At 39.6% G+C, this 20,168-nt stretch overlaps 1 protein-coding gene across 4 annotated transcripts in view; it reads left to right on the forward strand.

Annotated features, from left to right (window-relative positions):
* BckdhA (Branched chain keto acid dehydrogenase E1 subunit alpha) overlaps window positions 1–20,168 on the forward strand; it is a 336,705-nt gene that overhangs the window by 312,422 nt on the left and 4,115 nt on the right. For all 4 annotated transcript variants that reach the window (XM_067141838.2, XM_067141839.2, XM_067141835.2 and 1 more), the window contains one exon: window positions 18,458–18,542. In XM_067141838.2, coding sequence (XP_066997939.2) covers window positions 18,458–18,542 — 85 coding nt within the window. The remainder of the gene's footprint in view (window positions 1–18,457; window positions 18,543–20,168) is intronic.

The following is a 20,168-nucleotide window of genomic DNA, read 5'->3' on the forward strand; positions in this document are numbered from 1 at the left end:
CAGATGGAACACTTGTTTGCAACTCAAATAGTAAAATGCCGATTCATGGGTTCATTGTTGATCTTGTGGCTGTTAAGGAGTTGGCTGAGGCATATGTTTGGAATGATGACCCTATTATGAAATATTTTCTGACGCGTAGGTTGAGCCAAGATCATTTGGAATTATTTTTTTTCTTCTTTACGCTCTAGAGGTGGGAACAGGAATAATCCAAATGCTTTGCAGTTTAGGTCGGCGTACAGGAAATGTTTGATTGCACGTGTGCAGCCATCTGAAAGTGCAAATTGTGAACTTTCTGACTGTGATGTCCTTGTCCCTGCCAGTGGTATCAGTTCTCTTCAGAATACAATCGACAACAGATTTATGTTTAATGCACTGGAACTGGATCACGACTATTTTAGTCGTAACTATGATTCTATTAGTATATATGTTGATAATGTAGTTGAGTACATTGCAGGGAGTGTAGTTCGTCAGGCATCTAAGAAGTTGAAATGTTTACAATGTTTGGAGGTTATATTGGCTAATAGCAGTACATACAGCAGCAGATTAGCAGTAGAAAAGAATGTGAAGGGTTCTCTTGTGAATCCATCTCAAGATGTAGTAAAACTATGTAAAATTGCTGAAAAAGTTTTTAGAAATAATTATGAACTACTGGGAAAGCATGAAAGAAAAGTAATGTTAAAACTTCAGACTGAGGTGTTAAGTTTGTTGCCGAATTGTTTATTTTTTGAATTTGATCATTTGTTCACTGCCGTGGAACCAGGTGAGGAATCTCATTATGCCTCGCTCATTAAATTAATTTTACATCAGTATTTTACCTGTAGACTGCATCATGTTTGTAGAAGCAGATCTGAGAAGGAAGGAGGAAAACAAGTGAGACAGATGTTTACAAAATTAATATTATTTAAAGGGCAGTAGCTTGGCCTGTACCATGTGAAATGAGAGAGATTTTCTTTTTCTGTAATATCTCCTAGGCTTTTCCAATCTTTGTCAAAATACAGGCAAAGTTTATTAATTCTTTATGAAATAAACTGTTACCAGTCACAAGTTCTACAGAGGGATCCAAAAAAATGTAGACACTTTGATAGTTAATATCTTTGGAACAAATGACATATCATTGCGATTCTTGCACAGTAGCGTAGTCCATTGTATTCTCAACAGAATGGCGCGACAATCTTGGCTTGCGTTTTCCAGCAGATGACAGTGCAGCAATGAATGAAGTAAGATTGTCGTTCGAACAACGCAAAGCCATATTGAAGTGGTACTGGAAGTATGAAAACATGGAGGTACAGCGGCAATGGCGTAATGTGTGCGGAACTCGGCCACCAACATGTACAGCAATTTATCTTATTCGGGATAAATTTGAAGCCGACGGTACTGTTCAGGATGTGCATAAGAAAAGGTCTGGCTGACCGAAAACATCAATAAATCAAGCTTCCAGCGCTGCTGTGTTGCAACATTTTACCAGATCACGTAAAAAATCTGTGAAGCAGGGTGCACGTGAAGGCAGGGTAAGCCGATTAACCATGCGATGAATTCTGAAGGCTGTAAAGTGGAAAGTGTACGTTCCAAGATCGTTGCACGCTATGAACGAGGACGACCCGGATCGAACGATGGAGTACTGCGAGTGGTTTGAAGGCATGCTTCATGAAGATAAACGGTTTGCAGGGATGATTGTCTTGTCAGATGAGGCGCAATTCAAACTGAACGGTACTGTAAACCGCCACAACTGCGTGTACTGCGCTTCTGAAAATGTTCACGTGGACAACATGTTAATCTACCTGGTGTTAATGTGTGGTATGGTCTGTCATTGCGCGGTTTGATTGGCCTGTTCTTCTTTCAACGTACCGTAACTGGTGAGGTGTATCTTCATGTGCTACGAACATCAATTTTGCCTGCCTTCCATGAGGTGTTTGGAAATGAAAGATATTACCTACAACAAGATGGCGCTCCACCTTACTACCACAGAGATGTCAGAGCCTACTTGGAGTATTGAGTACTGACCATGGCCTTCAGACTTTACACCTCTTCTGCATATGGGGGATGTTGAAAAATGAAGTTTATCGACAGAAGCCAACTATACTGAACGAGCTACGAGAAGCTATCGAGGCTTCCTCATCCTGTGTGGCTATCAGACTGGCAACCCTGACGGCCGTAGTTCGGTCAGCAGTTCAGTGGCATCGACGTTGTTTGGCTGGTAATGGGGGTCAATTTGAACCCGGAAAATGAACTTGCCTCCATGCAAGGATTGTAAGGTGTGTCATTTTGTTCATTAATATTGACTATCAAAGAGTGTCTACATTTTCCTGGACCCCTCACTCTGAAAAGATTTGCTCAGTCTTTGAAATACATAGGGGAGTAAATCATTTAAGAAAACTTGTGGCTGGAAATAGATTTTATTATTTTATAAGAATAAATTCATGTACAAGGCCTTTCCTAAAAACATGGTTATGTTTATAACATTATTTATCTTTTGAAATACTTTGAATCAATAATGGTTCCATCAATTCAGTAGAGCGAATGTGTTTACTTCTCATGCCCTTTTTTAACTGAGACTCATGTTTTTGCTCACTTTCATCTTTGAATCAGTAGTTTCTTAAACCATACACATTAACACAGTACCTGTTCATTTCCTTGACCGTAATGTGTGTGTAATTAGAAACTGCTCTAGATTTCTAATAGTCAAACTTTGAGATTCAGCTGATTGAGAAACCGGTTGTGTGTTTTCTTTGCAACTCTCTTAGCACTTTCATGCACTTTTATTGGCAATGTTCTGCGACTACTTTGGCATGTTTTTGTTATTCCAACAAGTTGATTTTCACACTTAAATTATTGTTGCCTTTGAGAGTTATACGGAGTATTATGCTGAGGATAAGTGGCCTCCCCCGACTTTCTTTGTAGGATTTAATTGGCTTTTGAATATATAGGGTGGTTGTTAACAAAGTGAACCAGGTGCATGAGCATTATAGTATGTATTGGCCATACTGATAAATAATTCCATATTCCTCACTGTTGTCAGTTTAGCAGCTGCCGAAATTAGCAAATCAATCACGTCATGGGCAAATTCAAATGGGCTTTAGGAGAAGGTGTTACTAAATCTGCACATGGTTAAGACCAGTTTGACACCACCAGTTGATTAATCGATGCTGACAGGACGGCGGTCGACACTGACTAGGTTTGCGTTGCAGTGCGAGTCCATGTCCACTACTGCTTAATGAACATTTTCTGTTGCCCCTCAGGTACCGATGATGAGAAATCATCATCAAAGACACACCATGGATTCAGCTGGTGTCACTTTAGCATAGTTTCTATGGTGCGATACTGTCCGCTCAGAGTTTCAGGGTCTAATTCCTCCCCTGGCAAATTTTTTTCTTCGATTGGTGCTTTCAAGCAGTATCAAGTCGTGTGGAGATTTAGCGACTCTGCCTCGCATAGCCCATTTGAATTTGCTTGCGAAGTGACCTTCAACAGCTGATAAAAGGACTACGTGAGATACTGAATTACTTTTTTCAAAATATTTATCAGGTTGACCAACATTCAAATGCTCATGTTTCCGGTTCATATTGTTTTCGACCACCCTATGGTGTATCTCATGTATTTACATCCCATAGGCATTACCTGGCAGCAGTATAAAGTCTTACCAGAATGCTTGCAGGGAATGAAAAACATTGCACCCATGAGGAGCTGAATAACTGGCTATTGTATGTCTGTCACCACCTGATCTTTTCCTCTTTTTTCGATTGCCTTTGTCACACCGACACAGATAGGCCTTTTGGCGACGATGGGATAGGAAAGGGTAGAGGCGCGCGGCTGTGAGCCTGCATCCGGGAGCTAGTAGGTTCGAATCCCACTATCGGCAGCCCTGAAGATGGTTTTCCGTGGTTTCCCATTTTCACACCAGGCAAATGCTGGGGCTGTACCTTAATTAAGGCCACGGCCGCTTCCTTCCAACTCCTAGGCCCTTCCCATCCCATCGTCGCCATAAGACCTATCTGTGTCGGTGCGATGTAAAGCCCATAGCAAAAAAAAAAAATGGAAAACCAGAGAAAAACCATTTGTGGGCTGCCAGCAGTAAAGTTTGAACCCACTACCTCCCAAATGCAAGCTCACAGCTGCGCGCCCCTAACCGCACGGCCAACTTGCTCACTCCCTTTTTCCTTTTCGTGCTTCCTGTATTAGCTTCACTTATTAAAACAAGAGCAGAAATTTCAAGTAGCCTGGACACCAGGCACCTCATTGCCACAATGTGGTCATCTAATTGCAGTCCAAAAGACTGTTACCTCAAAGCCAAGTGTAACCGAAAACATGCCTGTTTGATTGAAATATTGCCTTTACTTGATTTTCTAGTGAAGAATCATGTTTAAAATCAAAGTAACCTCACAAGTTGAAAGTCCTTAATAAGCTGAAAATAATGCTTGCTGTACATTACTCTTTTTTTTTTTTTTTTTCAAATAATATTTTCTCCCAAAAATATTATTTGAATGTTCGCTCCACGTGTGCATTTAACAGTTGGTTATTGGCAGGTGTAATATAATTTTTTGTTTGTAAATTTAGTGTATGTATATTTGAACTTTCATGTTTGCTGTAATGTTTTCATTCTCTGTAAATATTGTATTGCTGAATGTACTTAATGCTAGAGTATTCTGATTGCTTTTGTAATGAATTATTATGTATGTATATATATATAGTTAACGTCTGTGTAAAAATACACACCAATCAAAAAATATTCAGTATATACCAGATATATATATATATATATATACTCAATAACTTAGGATCCAGTGAAAATTAAAACACTTGGTCTGTAACTAAACCCCACAAATTAAAGATAGTTTTAATGCATCCACAAGTCCATAGAGTGTTTGTCCTCTACAAACCCTGTGGCACTCTTGAATGCAGCGGGACATGTTCAGTACCAAATTATTGAACATTTCTTGAGGCAAACAATCCCACCTCTTGATGGCAGCATGTTTTATGACCTGAATCGTTAGTGGTGGATGTTGATGGTTTGAAATTCCTACTCTAAGAAGGTATCACGCATGCTTTATGCAGTTCCTGTCCAGGGAAGACGCTGGCCAGTCCATTCTGCCGATCACATATCCTTCCAGCTATGTTCACAGCTGCTGCACGATGTGGACAAGCATTATCGTCTTAGAGAGTAAATACATCTCCTACAGTCTCTGCAAAATGACTTGCTATGGGGTGGAGAGTGTTGCATTGTACACATCAGCCGTCACGTTGAACGTGAACCAGTGGTGAAACAATGCCTGTCCAGGATAGCGCCGAACCTCCAAGATGTTGGTGACATTCTACCGAGAATCATTCATTGTAACATTCCTCTCTTGCCCTCCACATACGCGGGGAGGTATCATCAGGGTGTAAACCAATTCTCACTTCATCAGTGAACCACATTCTGGATCATTGATCTTGTGCCCAAGTCTGACGTGCTGTAGCCCATCGAATGCAATCCACCATGTGGAGGAATCCTGAGGGGGTTATCTTGATTAGTTCCCCACTATGGAGTCTTGTGCACAGTTTGGGTACTTACAATAACTCTTCTGTTGTCTCAAAGCTCGTGCCACAGAGTAGCAGCTGTGTGTATACGGTGTTTCCATGCTTAAATTCATATATATTGCTCTTGAGGTGGTGGTATTTGCATGAATGGCCTGCGCAGTGCCCATCTGTTACTGAATGGGGGTCTTGGAACTTTTCTCGCAACTTGGAACCAACACTTTGATTCATGTCAACAATGTTATCATCAGCTTATCTAGTATGATACGATCTGCCGTAGACAGCGTAGGATGAGGTATTTCAGTTCATAGAAGCGAGTCACACTAACAAGTTTGCTTGTACGCCACTTCAGTTCTAGTGTACTGGGTTTGTTTACCAATTCTGAGTCAAATGCCCCTAGCTGTGAAGAAGGCAGGGCTGCCATGATTCAGAGGTGCCAACTATTAAGGATTGTCCGTAATTATTACGGATTTCACCTCACAATTACGGAGTAACGGTCAAAGGGGAAATAATTACGGAAAAGCTGACATCACGAAAAAATAATTTTTGACGGAAACAAAAGAAAAGGAAAAATGTGGAGTCCTTTCGAGCCTTTCTCCTAAATCGACTTTATTTCAGTGCTTGTGAGTTGGCAACGTTATTTATTCGATCGTGACTTCCTTTTGCTACCCATAAGCGTTGTAAAATTAATTGTGAATGAAGGAGCTCCACTACAAATCCTTCAGTAATGTTGTATTTGCTGTGTTAAGTGTACCTGACAGTTGACAGAAAGATCTGCACTGCACTGGTATCGCTTATGGTTCAGAAAACGAAAATGTCATCACAGTTGGAAGGATGCTTCAAGAAAAACTACACTGAAAAGCAGCTGCTGCGTGAGAAACAAGCTACAAGGAATGTTTTATCATAGAACCAACAGGTTGCGTGCAAATGTTATTGTGTAATATGATATACTTTTCGATAGATTGCTAGAGGGAAGGGCAAAAGGGGTGTGTCATTATCAAGAAGGAAGGCGTATGCTTTGGACTTGACTCGAAATTTTTCTTGGGGGCGGAGGGCAATTACTGATAATCCACTTCAAAGTTGGCACCTCTGATGATTTAAATAATGTACGTTATAATAATTATGTTGTGTGACCTCCGAAGAGGCCTGATGCAGGTCTTTTAACTTGATGCCTGTTAGGCAATTCGCGTGTCTGCAAAAATGGGGCCTTACCTATGATGAATCCTAATGCTGGAGATGGCACGCACGTGCCCATCCCCCGAATCATGGGAATTAACTGTTGAAGGTGAACACCCCGGACCCTTTGGACCATGCTAACTATTTAGTCATGGAGCTGGACAATCCATTGCCAGTCACAATTTTTACTGAATCTTCTTCACAATGCATTTCAGTCTAACCATAAATACAGCATTAATTGGTAGGTAAACTGCGAATATCCTTAACATTTTTGATGAGTATATTATGATTTTTTTTTTCTTTATGTAATAAGCAATTTTGTATTGTTACTGCTGTCTAAAAATATATTAGAGACTTTACTGTTTTCCTAATGAAGAAAATTTTGTACTGTTCATTTTTCCTGCACCTTGTGTCCTTGATTCATCACCACACCCATTTGTTTTAGGTCCTTAAAATACTGATGAGCCTGTGTGTGTGGGTAGGTTGTCAACTGTTTCACAGTGTCAGAATCAGGATTAAAGTTGATAACCTTCGTTCAGTAGATTCCAGTCATTTTACTACTGTTGTAATTCACATTTTACTGTGAAATAAGTTCACGGTCCAACTAACACCTGTCTTGGAATTTGCAATATGAAGCAAGCAAATATCTTCCTCTTTCTGAAAAGTACTTTTTGCTTGGACATTGACTGTCTCTGTGACATTCTCTATGTAAAACTAGCAGTATCTTGTTGAAGTACTAGATATGTGTACCAAATAAAACTGCATCTCTTTATTAATATTTATACATACATGCAGACAGATGTGTCAGTTATAAGAACACAAGCTGACTGACTTACTTTCTCCTTAATACATTACATTAAAGCATATTGATCAACACAGAAAATGTAAAAATTTCACAAGACTCTAAATCTCATGATTTCAAGATCATCAAGCTACAGTTTCATTCAAAATCTTGCATGTTACTGGCTCAAGATTTGAAGGGCAGCTGCAAAGGTGAGTGAAAAACTTATGTCAAAACTGAGCCAACAGGCAAGGCTCAAAATGAGCAGCATGTCCCTACGATAAACAGTACCGGTACAAAGCTATAAAATATGAAATTATAAATATGTTACAATTATGGCCATCAGTCTGATGACTTCTGCTTAAGTGGTTTGGTATTTGCAGTTAACTGGGGTAAGTAGTAGGAAGGAAACAGTCATAATGTATTAGCAGATTATTATAAAGGCACCATGCTTTCACTGGGGATGAAATTGGAAATCATTCTAATCCATTACATGATGTGGTCTCTGGAGAGGCCAGAAGCAGGCCGGACTTTCTTGCTTATGCTCATGGGCGACTTGTGCATCTGCGTATGATGAAGGTAGGGATAGGATGAAACCCGGTGTTGGCACTTATCTTACTCCTATCAAGGGGTCTGAGAAAGCCTGACATCCCCATCCAACAGATGAGTCACCATCAGCAGAATCATATGCCCTCACTCAACATATAAACTGCTCTAAATGCAAATTAATGATGATTGAAATTAAGGTCTCCACAGCTAGCACACCAGTAGTTGGATTGGTTCATCATGATCTGTATTGCATTGAAATAAATGTAGCCTACCAAAAAGGACTATAGATGAAGGAATTTTTGTTCATGGCTCAAAATGGTTTTACATTGATTCAACATGGTAAAAATGTCATGGTACCTGGGACGTATTTACAGTATGTACTATAGGGCAATATCTGAGATACACTGAGAATCTAACCCCAGATCAGGTTTGATATTTGTCTGATAGGCATTTGTCTTGTCCATCAGTTCAACATCATCGCTTGTAAGGTTGGTGGTATATAGACAGCATGTGTAGGACTTGGGTAAGCACGGCAAGAGTACCCATTTCTGCTACTGATCATATTCAAATTGTGACACGGATGTGAAAGTGTGTGTCTCTAGTGTTCGAGTGAGTGAGAGTGATTTCTTCAAAATTTTAAAAAGTTTCAGGGAGAAATAAACTGTTGCTGGTCGACAAAGTGAAACAACTCGCTGGAAGAATCGGTATTTGTTGCTTTCAGCATGTCATATGCCCATGCTACTGCCACCTTATTCCATCAGGATCTTCAGAGATGCACGTGAGTGAAGGTGTTAGATCGCCCCGGTGGCAGCTTCCCTATCAATAGTATACCTAGCCATTTGTCCAATGTTTTCAAAAAACTTGGAAATTTATTGAACATTTCCCTTTTGCCCGAGTCCTAACGTGCCGCAGATTTCACAACTTTGAATGTATGAGCAACAAAAGGTTGCCTTTGTAATAAACCACCTAAATCATGACCAGGCAATTTATAATGTTTTAAAAGATAGGCCTATGTCTGTTTAATAGAGTTAAATATAAAACCATTTTTCTGGAGAACTTTAAAATGAACATGAAACGCCAGTTTTACTTGCGAAGAAGAAAGTATATTCCATATTTTGTAAAATAAAAATACATTTACGAGTCGGTTATTGACAGGCACGAGGTATCAAGAGGTGTCTTCTTTCTAAATCGTTGGGCTGGCCTAATGTACATTTAATACCGGTAATAGGTTTATTGCGGGGCGCGCGGCTGTGAGCTTGTATCCGGGAGATATGGGGTTCGAATACCACTGTCAGCAGTCCTGAAGATGGTTTTTCCATGTTCACACTAGGTAAATGCTGGGGCTGTACCTTAATTAAGACCACGGCCGCTTCCTTCCAACTCCTAGGCCTTTCCTATCCCATCGTCGCCATAAGACCTATCTGTGTCGGTGTGACGTAAAGCCACTAGCAAAAAAAAAAAAGGTTTTATTGCAGGTAATGTACATTTAGAGTGTATCTATTTCGTACCTTCAGTGATTTCTGTTCTATTATTTTCATTCTCCGTGTGTTGTAATGCTTAATGACAGTGTAGGCCTAATCTGATTCCTGTTGTAATTATGGAACCGTACTGGAAATTCATTGATTTCTCTTCTTTGTTTAATGCGTAATTATGTATGCACTTGCAGAATACATTATGCTCCTTTGAGTACTTTCGCAATGAAGAAATTGTGACGATTACTTTTCGTGCACTTTGTGTTCTCAATCACCAACGAGTTGTAGCTCGATCGCCACGCCCACTTGTTTTGATCGCTAATATAATGGCGGACGCGGCGTTCAAGAAGATTCAAATATGGCGGTCGAATAGCCACTCTATAGTCCTCTTTCTAACTTGTTGGATATCAACAAAGTCGCCATATTTAAACAGTTGACAACTGACACCGAATACCACAGTTGAAAACAGATGACTATCGATCAATTCAACATGGAGATTGCCTGGCTCGGCATGTCAGCCACGTGCTACTAAACAATAACTCTCTTTCAATAACTTCCAAACCATAACTAACTTTTACCGTCAAGATCGTCCCCTTATATATGTGTCTGGCCAGACTCCTAGAAAGCTACATAACAAAAAATATCTTTATGAAAATTCTACAGTGCATGAATACACAGAAAACAATGTACACAATATTCTCCATTGTTCTCGTGTCTATACCATTCTGGAAGTAACAGTGTGTTTCACAATTATGGATTAGAATTTATATGTACAGGTAAGAATAAATTACATAACATTAATTTACACGTATTTACATTAACTGAACTCATATGAATATTTATGTACAGCACAGCTCATGACATAACCTCACAAACAACATGATAGTATCATAATAATAATAATAATAATAATAATACAAAATGGATGTAACACTTCACAGCTATACATACAATAATAATAATAATAATAATAATAATAATTGTACAATAATACATACATTATCATTAAAGACTGTTATGCCTTTCAGCGTTCAGTCTGCAAGCCTCTCAGAATTTACTAAACGTCGCCACAATCCTCGATTTGCAATTAGTGTTGTGGCTTCATTTAGTTCTATACCTCTTATTTTTAAATTGTCAGAAACCAAGTCTAACCATCGTCGTCTTGGTCTCCCTCTACTTCTCTTACCCTCCATAGCAGAGTCCATTCTTCTCCAAGGTAACCTGTCCTCTTCCATTCGCCTCACATGACCCCACCACCAAAGCTGGTTTATGCGTACAGCTTCATCCACAGAGTTCATTCCTAAATTAGCCTTTATCTCTTCATTCCGAGTACCCTCCTGCCATTGTTCCCACCTGTTTGTACCAGAAATCATTCTTGCTACTTTCATGTCTGTTACTTCTAATGAATAAGATATCCTGAGTCCACCCAGCTTTCGCTCCCGTAAAGCAAAGTTGGTCTGAAAACAGACCGATGTAAAGATAGTTTCGTCTGGGAGCTGACTTCCTTCGTACAGAATACGGCTGATCGCAACTGCGAGCTCACTGCATTAGCTTTACTACACCTTGATTCAGTCTCACTATATTACCATCCTGGGAGAACACACAACCTAAATACTTGAAATTATCGACCTGTTCTAGCTTTGTATCACCAATATGACATTCCGTTCTGTTGAATTTCTTACCTACTGACATCAATTTAGTCTTCGAGAGGCTGATTTTCATACCATACTCATTGCACCTATTTTCAAGTTCCAAGATATTAGACTGCAGGCTTTCGGCACAATCTGCCATTAAGACTTAAGTCGTCAGCATAGGCCAAACTGCTTACTACATTTCCACCTAACTGAATCCCTCCCTGCCATTTTATACCTTTCAGCAGATGATCCATGTAAACTACGAACAGCAAAGGTGTAAGAACCCTGAACCAAGAACTCATTCTACCATCAATTCTCAGTGAAGCCCAATTGTCAACACAAATGTCTTTGATTGATTTTAATAGTCTACCTTTAATTCCATACTCCCCCAGTATAGTGAACATCTTTTCCCTCGGTACCCTGTCATATGCTTTCTCTAGATCTACGAAACATAAACACAACTGCCTATTCCTCTCGTGGCATTTTTCAAATCTGATCCTGACAGCCTCTCTGTTGTCTGAAACCACACTGGTTTTCATCAAACTTCCTCTCAACGACTGATCGCACCCTCCCTTCCAAGATGCCAGTGAATATTTTGCCTGGTATACTAATCAGTGAGATACCTCGATAGTTGTTGCAATCCTTCCTGTTCCCTTGCTTATAGATAGGTGCAGTTACTGCTTTTGTCCAATTGACTGTACCTTACCAACACTCCACACTAATTTTACTACTCTATGAAGCCATTTCATCCCTGCCTTCCCACTATACCTCACCATTTCAGGTCTAATTTCATCTATTCCTGCTGCCTTATGACAATGGAGTTTATTTACCATCCTTTCCACTTCCTCAAGCATAATTTCACCAACATCATTTTCCTCCTCCCCATGAGCTTGGCTGTTTGCAACACCACCAGGATGATTTCCTTTTACATTGAGAAGATGTGATCTATTATGAGTTCACCTGAATTACTCAAAACACTGTTCATTTCCTTTTTCCCTCCTTCCTAAGATTCTTTATTACTGTCCAGAAAGGTTTCCCTGTGCTTGATCTAGCCTTTCCAGGTTATTACCAAAATCTTCCCATGACTTCTTTTTGGATTCAACAACTATTTGTTTTGGTCTGTTTCTTTCATCTGCGTACAAATCCCTGTCTGCCTCGGCCCTTGTTTGGAGCCATTTCTGATAAGCCTTCTTTTTACGTTTACAGGCTGCTCTCACTTCATCATTCCACCAAGATGTTCGCCTTTTCCCATCTTTACACCGAGTTGTTCCAAGGCATCCCTGTATGCCACCCATTCACTTTCTATATCCTGAACCTGCTTACTGTCTACTGTTTGAAACTTCTCACTAAAACCATGTACTTCTGTCTAATTTCCTCGTCCTGGAGATGTTCTACCCTTATTCGTTTGCAGACAGATTTCACTTTCTCTACCCTAGGCCTAGAGATACTTAGTTCACTACAGATTAGATGGTGGTCTGTATCATCGAAAATTCCGCAAAAAAACTCGTACATTCCTAACAGATTTCCTGAATTCTAAGATATAATCTATTATGGATCTGGTACCCCTAGCCTCCCATGTGTAGCGGTGAATAGCCTTATGCTCGAAGAATGTATTCGTAACAGCTAAACCCATACTAGCACAGAAGTCCAGCAAACGCTTCCCAATCCCATTAGCTTCCATATCTTCCCCACATTTACCAATCACCCTTTCGTATCCTTCAGTTCTATTCCCAACTCTCGCATTGAAATCGCCCATTAGCACTATCCTATCCTTGCTGTTTGGTGACGTCGCTCAATGCTTCATAAAACTTGTCAACTTCATCCTCATCTGCATCCTCACATGGTGGATACACGGATACGATTCTTGTCCTCATTCCTCCAACTGACAAATCTACCTACATCATTCGCTCATTTGCGTGCCTAACAGAAACTATGTTGCGTGCCATGGTATTCCTGATAAAAAGCCCTACCCCTGACTCTGCCCTTCCCTTTCTAACACCCGCCAAGTACACTTTATAATCTCCTATCTCTTCCTTGTTATCTCCCCTTACCCGAACATCACTTACTCCTAGCACATCCAGATGCATCCTCTTTGCTGACTCAGCCAGTTCTACCTTCTTTCTTCCATAAGCCCAATTAATATTGATAGCTCCCCATCGAATTCCATTTCGTTCGCCAAGTTGTTTCCAAGGAGTCCCTCGCGTGTCAAATGTGAGTGGGACTGCATTACTCCCATAGGTCCGAGGCTTGCTTAAAATGTTCTGAGCTCGGTAAATTCATGAAGCAGGATGCTACCCTACTTGCACATAGTCCAAGTGAGGATCTCTCCTCTAACGGGTTATGGACCACCGGTGAATTGTATAATCCTAGCCGCCTGAGCACAAGGAGGGCCGTGACTCAGAATGTGTCCGAGATGCCCACACCCATTCCATTGCAACTGGTATCCCGAATCTCAGGACCACTTACTAGGCCACTCTGCTGTTGCCCTTGGTTCACGAACTAGGACGTGACTACAGTAACCCACAAACATGAACCTAATAATAATAATAATAATAATAATAATAATTCAAGCTCGATATCTGCATTAGATACCCATGGGTGAGAGAATATTGTTTTCAAATTACACTTGTTTTCTCACTTGTGTCGCAGTTTCTGAACACAAATGAACAAATCTGAGAGATATAATCTTCTCATTCTCTTTTATTTAATTGTTTCAGATATTGTTGATTCCTATAGTCCTCAGCATGTAAGGCTAGTCACTAAAAAGCAAATATTGCCATCCTATTCTCTTTTTTTAAATAGCTTATTGCTACTGCCAACTTGACTAGTTACATATTAAAGTCACCAGACATAACCATAACAAACAAAGCTCAATGTGAGCATCAATAATGGAGGTTACCTCACCCCAAAGAAATCATGAAAGTTAAGATGAAATAAATCAGGATATTTGTTACCGTGGTTTGGTGGATCAGCAGAGGTGAAAGAAGGTGCTGGGATGAATAGGTCTCAATCTACGAAATTAAAGTTAATTTAAAATTTAACAAGGTTATATTTTCTTTTCAAGATCAAGAAATAACAAATAACAGGTACTTAGTAGCCTAGCAACAAATCAAGAATGTACAATTACAGTGGTTACAGGATTTGGGCTCCGAGAGCCAGATACACAATTCTTGAGCTATAAGCCCAACTTTACCAATATACAAGATTCAACAAAGGGGCAGAAGACCCCAGTCATGCCCAGGAGCTCTTGCTCCCAATTACACAGTAAAGCCTCCTCTAGGCACGCAGAAACAAATTTTTTGGGAAGAGCAACCCGCTCTCAAAGTTCCAGCCTATCAAAGGCCACACCAAATTCCACCTTCAAGCTGTCCTCCAAGGACATAGATACAGGGGTAAAATACCCAACCTACTGAGGCCTATTCACCAAAGAAACAAGACACTTACATGGCCCCAAAATACAAACTTGAGTGGAGGCGTAACTTGCACTCCGAATATACTTTATTAAAAACTATTTGGCTCTAGGCCGCTTATGCAAGGGCTAATCCCATACTACAGAGGTGACTTATATAAAAAAAATTTATATTACATTAGGAAGGGAAGAAACGGTTGTGAAAATAAGTTCACCTCAAAGCAATAGGAGTGGGAGCTCGAGAGGGTTAAGCAGTCTCTATCCCAATATGTAGTTTAAAGAGATAGAATTTTTACCAAGTGTCTTTTACATGTTAGAGGAAAGTTACATGGTAAAGGCTTCGAACCTGCCCCGAGAGTTAGACTGCTGAGCTAGCAAGAAAAGAAGTTATTAAAAGGCCATTACCTTATTGAAGAACTGCTGCCCGACGAAAGAGGCGCTTCCCGCCCCCTGCTACATAATTTACACAATGATAGATGTTACTGAAGTGGCCCGGAGACCCGAAAATCAGCAGTTTATATACCCTCGTGGAACATTCGAGACCTTTCAAGAATAAGAACACCCGCCCACAAGCGTTTTATTGGACGGCCAAAAGATTACATGTCAGAACTGAAGAACAAAACCAGGATTGGTGGGAAATTAATTACAGAAATTTGCGATTGGCCTGTTTCAAAACTGGTGGAAAGACAGGGTTAACCTTGCCAACTTAAACAATGGCAGAAAGAAATTTAATAAGGAACAAACTTATAAATACTAAATTTCTTCAAAAAAAAGTTCCTACCCTTCGCACTAGAGTGCACAATTGTAGTTCTTAAGAGGTGCCATCTAGAAGAGAGTGTTCACACTTTTGCTCACACTACATCGAAAACAACACAGTTCAGAACACTTCAAAATTTACAAGTAGGGACATCTTCTGAGAAACTTGAGAATTAACACAGTAGTTAAAGTTCAGGCTTCCTCCAGTAGAGGCGTTTCAACTGGCGCAATGTTTGAATTAGCGGCGTGGAGGTGTACCGCCCGGTACAATATTCATAATCAGCTCAGTTTTCAAACTCAATGAGGAATTAAGGAAAGAAATATACACTCTTGCCCTCTCTCAATTTAATGTTATACATTTCTGCCTTTATTTTGATATACGCATACATAACAGTATTTTTGAAAAGAGTCATACATCTTGAACGATGCGATTTATTTAATAAATCTTTGTCATATGATTTTCAAAAGTTCCAGAACATAATATCTCTCCTTTCTTTTGTGTGAATGTTTTCATCTCTCTTCAATAAGCAGTAAAGGAAGAATTGGATAAAATAAGACTCTATTAGAAATAAAATGCTGTGTTTGTCATTTCACACCAACTACATTATTAAATGTATTATTTGAACATACTACAGTTCTACTTACCTGGTATTATCCTAATGGATTTACAATCCAACAGAAAAAGAAAATATTCTTTACTTACACTCGCAAATGTAACTAGTGATTTTCACAACACAGCAGTGACAATGTGTATAATCTCGCAAGTCACCAAGAAAGAAAAAAAAACTACATAGTGCCAACATGCGAGATGAACAGTAACTGTAAGACATCGTATTGGCAAGTAGGGTCCCTAAGCTGTATGGTTGGTGACACTGTATCAAATCCAACAGTTAGAAATTAACTATAAATCACTACCTTCAGTATTAATAGGGGAGAAAGAGTTAGGTTGTTCAGGTTGTCCCCTTAGTGACTATAGTTAATTTCCTTGTCATTGAAAATATTCACAGCCTGTTTCCAGTCATTTCACTGAGTCAGGAATGGTATGAATGAAGCCCCCTATCTAGTGGTGAGGATAGGAATTGTGCTAGCTGCCAAAGCCTGTTGCACTCCTGGGGCAACGATTAATGACTGTCAGGTGAAATTAAATTATATTGGAGTGTTTTAACACTTACAATTCACAAGGCCTGCCAAATAGCAAATATACTACAGTAAAACAGGCACTGCATACCGATATTATAAGTTGTTCGTTGCACGTGGTGAATATTTGCATGGTCAGGATTGAATAGGCAAGCTACTAGGGGAAAGCATCAGGCTCCATGTCTAAATAGATAGCATACTTACCTTTGGTCTAAGTGGTCCTGAGATTGATTCCTGGCCGAGTTGGGAATTTTAACTCGGTCAATTCCTCTGGCTCGGAGCCTGGGTGTTTGTGCCGTCTTCAACGTAAAAATTTATCCTAAGTAGGAGCTTATCCTCACAGATGTGCAGGTCGGCTCTAGGGCGCCAACTTGAGAGACCTGCACCAGGCCTCTCCAGAGGCCACATAGCATTATTATTATTATTATTATTAGGAAAGCGTGATGTGGAAGTAGAGATGATTTTTTAAAGAAAAAGAAGAGAGGTGCCTTAAAATATACCCACCAGTGAATTAATTTCTGTGTAAACTGTGTTGCACCGAGCTCGATAGCTGCAGTCACTTAAGTGCGGCCAGTATCCAGTATTCGGGAGATAGTGGGTTCGAACCCCACTGTCGGCAGCCCCGAATATGGTTTTCCATGGTTTTCCATTTTCACACCAGGCAAATGCTGGGGCTGTACCTTAGTTGAGGCCACGGCTGCTTCCTTCCCACTCCTATCCCATCATCGCTCTAAGACCTAACTGTGTCGGTGCAACGTAAAGCAAATTGTTTTTTAAAATTTTTTTTTTAAACTGTACTGCAAAGAAACTCCGATAGTCTGTTCCTTCTTTACTGGTATTTATACTTCCTTTTCTTGTAATTTCCCACTAAGGCACAGACCTTCATTCCAGATAAAGATTAATTTGATCCAAAGAGAGAGAGACATTTATTAAAGAAATAAATCGTCCGTCCTCCAATGAGGGTGACCATTTGGATCCGGAATACAGTTTCAATTCGAATGGAGTTTAAAAATATCAAGAAATGAAGATTTAATCGTTGAAGCTGTTATCTTCTTTTTTCCCGGGGTTAGTGGGGGAGAAATGTCAATCTCGTTCTCAGGTACAGATGGAAGTGAATGATTTGCAGAGTCCCTCAGTATCTGTATTACTATTTTTTCTAACTCGCAGAATGGAACTTTCAAGTTTTGTAGGAAGTTCAATGTCTGCTCCGAATAGCAGGCCTCTGACAATCCACCGATCGATAGGTATTTTATACTTAGATGATACTTCGATGTCCTCTCTGTTGATGGCTACGATGTCCGCCCTCCGATTAGAGTCATCGGTAGAGACGCAGTGAACCTCCTCGTGCACCTCCCATCCACGCTGTCTCAAGCCTTGAGCAATCGACGATCTTACACGGTGGTGGCGGTGGTTGCGCATTAGTTCAGTGCTCCGGCAGAATCCCAGCACGTATCCAAGGGTTTCTGTCTCGTTGCAGCCATTTTGGCGGCAACGGGTTGTGTTGAACGACCTACCGGGAACCGACCTGACTGCGGTGAGGTTGCATGTCATCTTCACTGCATTATGACCACTATGTGCGTGGGTTGCTACTACCCCTGCACTTTACTTAGAAATTTCTAGGAAAATGTAGTTATGAATTGTTAGAAAAGGCTGTTAATGAGGTAGATCTTCAAACTTATATCTTTATATTACAAAAAGTTTCTATTACAATGACTGTCAGTTTGTTTTGCATATTAGCTTAGAGGCCTTTAATTTTATGCTTGCACATTCGAAAACAAAATCTTGCAAATTATTAAATCAGGCTGTCCTTTTTCTTGAATATCAGCCTGCCATTATAACTAGCCTGTATTGCCTTAAATGTGAAGGACCCTTATTAGATGTTGAATTTGAAATAGATTGGTTGGTATTGTCATTCTCATCAAATGTACTTGCATAATTACCAAGAACTTTAATGGATTTCTGTAAATTGCGTTGTTATTTCAGTACTCACAGTTGATTTTGGTCCAAGACTAGCTTAATGTTTTGTTTGTTGCAGGGAACAAATGCAGGCACTAGAAGAGCATTTGGAGCAGTATGGAGAATACTATCCTCTAAAGTATTTCAAAGACTCAGCTAAATAGGTGGGCATATACTTTCTTCCAGTTAGTAATTTATATTATGTTAAAATAAAATTATACCAATTCCTTATTTCAATGAATGTGCAGTATGTAAATTAAGAGGCATAATCTGTTGATCACTGAGTTATGGCCACTTCACATTTGGAGGCCTGTAATGGCAACAGGAATCGACATTTAGAGTAGCTCGTGAATTCTGTGTTACCAAGCGGTAGCCAGTTGTGCTACTTGGTTGCCAACCCAGCAAAGTGCCAGTATTCATTATGAGTTCTTGGACAGAAGAGCATCTTTTGTTGCTCTTGTTGTCGACATAAAGAAAGAACAGAAGGAAGAATCATTGATTTCATTCACATCCTTTGTCGAAAGATCATTTGCAAAAAGGATTTTGCTAGAAACTTTTGATTATTTATGTGGTAGGTTTCCTTTAACACTCATTTTTTCAAACGAAAACAAGGACGATCGTAACGAGATGTCTTACTCGTTGTTCTCTACAACTTATGTATAGAGGTGTGAAATTATAGCATTGGTTTTTCCTAGAATAAAATAGAATGCTTCCATCCCCGAGCTCCAGATAGCCTGAAACTGGGGGAGAGAGCATTCTTTTATTGAAATTCATTAAATTCGATACATGTGTTACATTATCCTTCTTACAATAATTTGACTATTACTACACTGAGGGCCGGTTGCATAAAAATCGCTAACTGTAGTTCAGTTTTGATCGAAGATCAGAATGAACTTCGTTCTTTTCTCTGTGTGAGTTGTATAACACTAATCTCAGATCACTGAACCAAGTTCGGTGTTGAACTAAGGTCGATGAAACAGAGTTGACAACATCGCTAAATAAGAGAGATAATTGCGATTGTATCGAACTTGCGATTTAGATAGAAACAATTGACAATTCTCGACGCCATTCGACATTCATTTGTCTGCGATACATATTTATTTTGTCCTAGACGTTAACAATGTTATACAGTCTAGGACAACATGTATCTTCCCCTTCCGAAGCTTATTTAGTGCTTGCTTTTGTGTCACAAGTCTTACAGAGTTATTCTACTCAACATGAATGACTGCATGAATTGATGAATGGTTAATTGCATGGTTGAATTGTGGTTATGCTTGAATGAATGAATAACCTTCTCACCCAGTCACAGATAGCCACTAACTGGGGAGAGGGCATTCATTGGTGAATGAGTGAGTGATTGAGTGAATGAATGATTTGGTGGACTGAATTGAACATTCCATTATGAATAGATGAAATACTGACTGCCTAAATGGATGAACTAGTGAGTGCGTGCTTGAGTGAACTGTATTCCAAGTCCTCTCTCCATGTCGTGGATAGCCACCAACTGGGGAGAGAGCATTCACTAATGAGTGCGTGCTTGATTTATGCATGAGGAATTGTTGAAATTACTTGAATATTTCACAATGGATGAATGAAATACTGGCTGCCAAATTAAAAGATAATGACATGACAATACAATAATTTATATATTACTACTTTTAATATTCTGTTTAGCCTACTAGTAATTACATTCATTATTTTAGGACAAGCATGTCTTTTCTCCTTCCTGTCATTATCATTCATTATTTTTGTTAATGCTTGTTTTTATTTTTCTTATTTCCTCTTGCCAC

This window comes from Anabrus simplex, chromosome 2 (assembly GCF_040414725.1).
Source record: "Anabrus simplex isolate iqAnaSimp1 chromosome 2, ASM4041472v1, whole genome shotgun sequence".
Classification (NCBI taxonomy): Eukaryota; Metazoa; Arthropoda; class Insecta; order Orthoptera; family Tettigoniidae; genus Anabrus; species Anabrus simplex.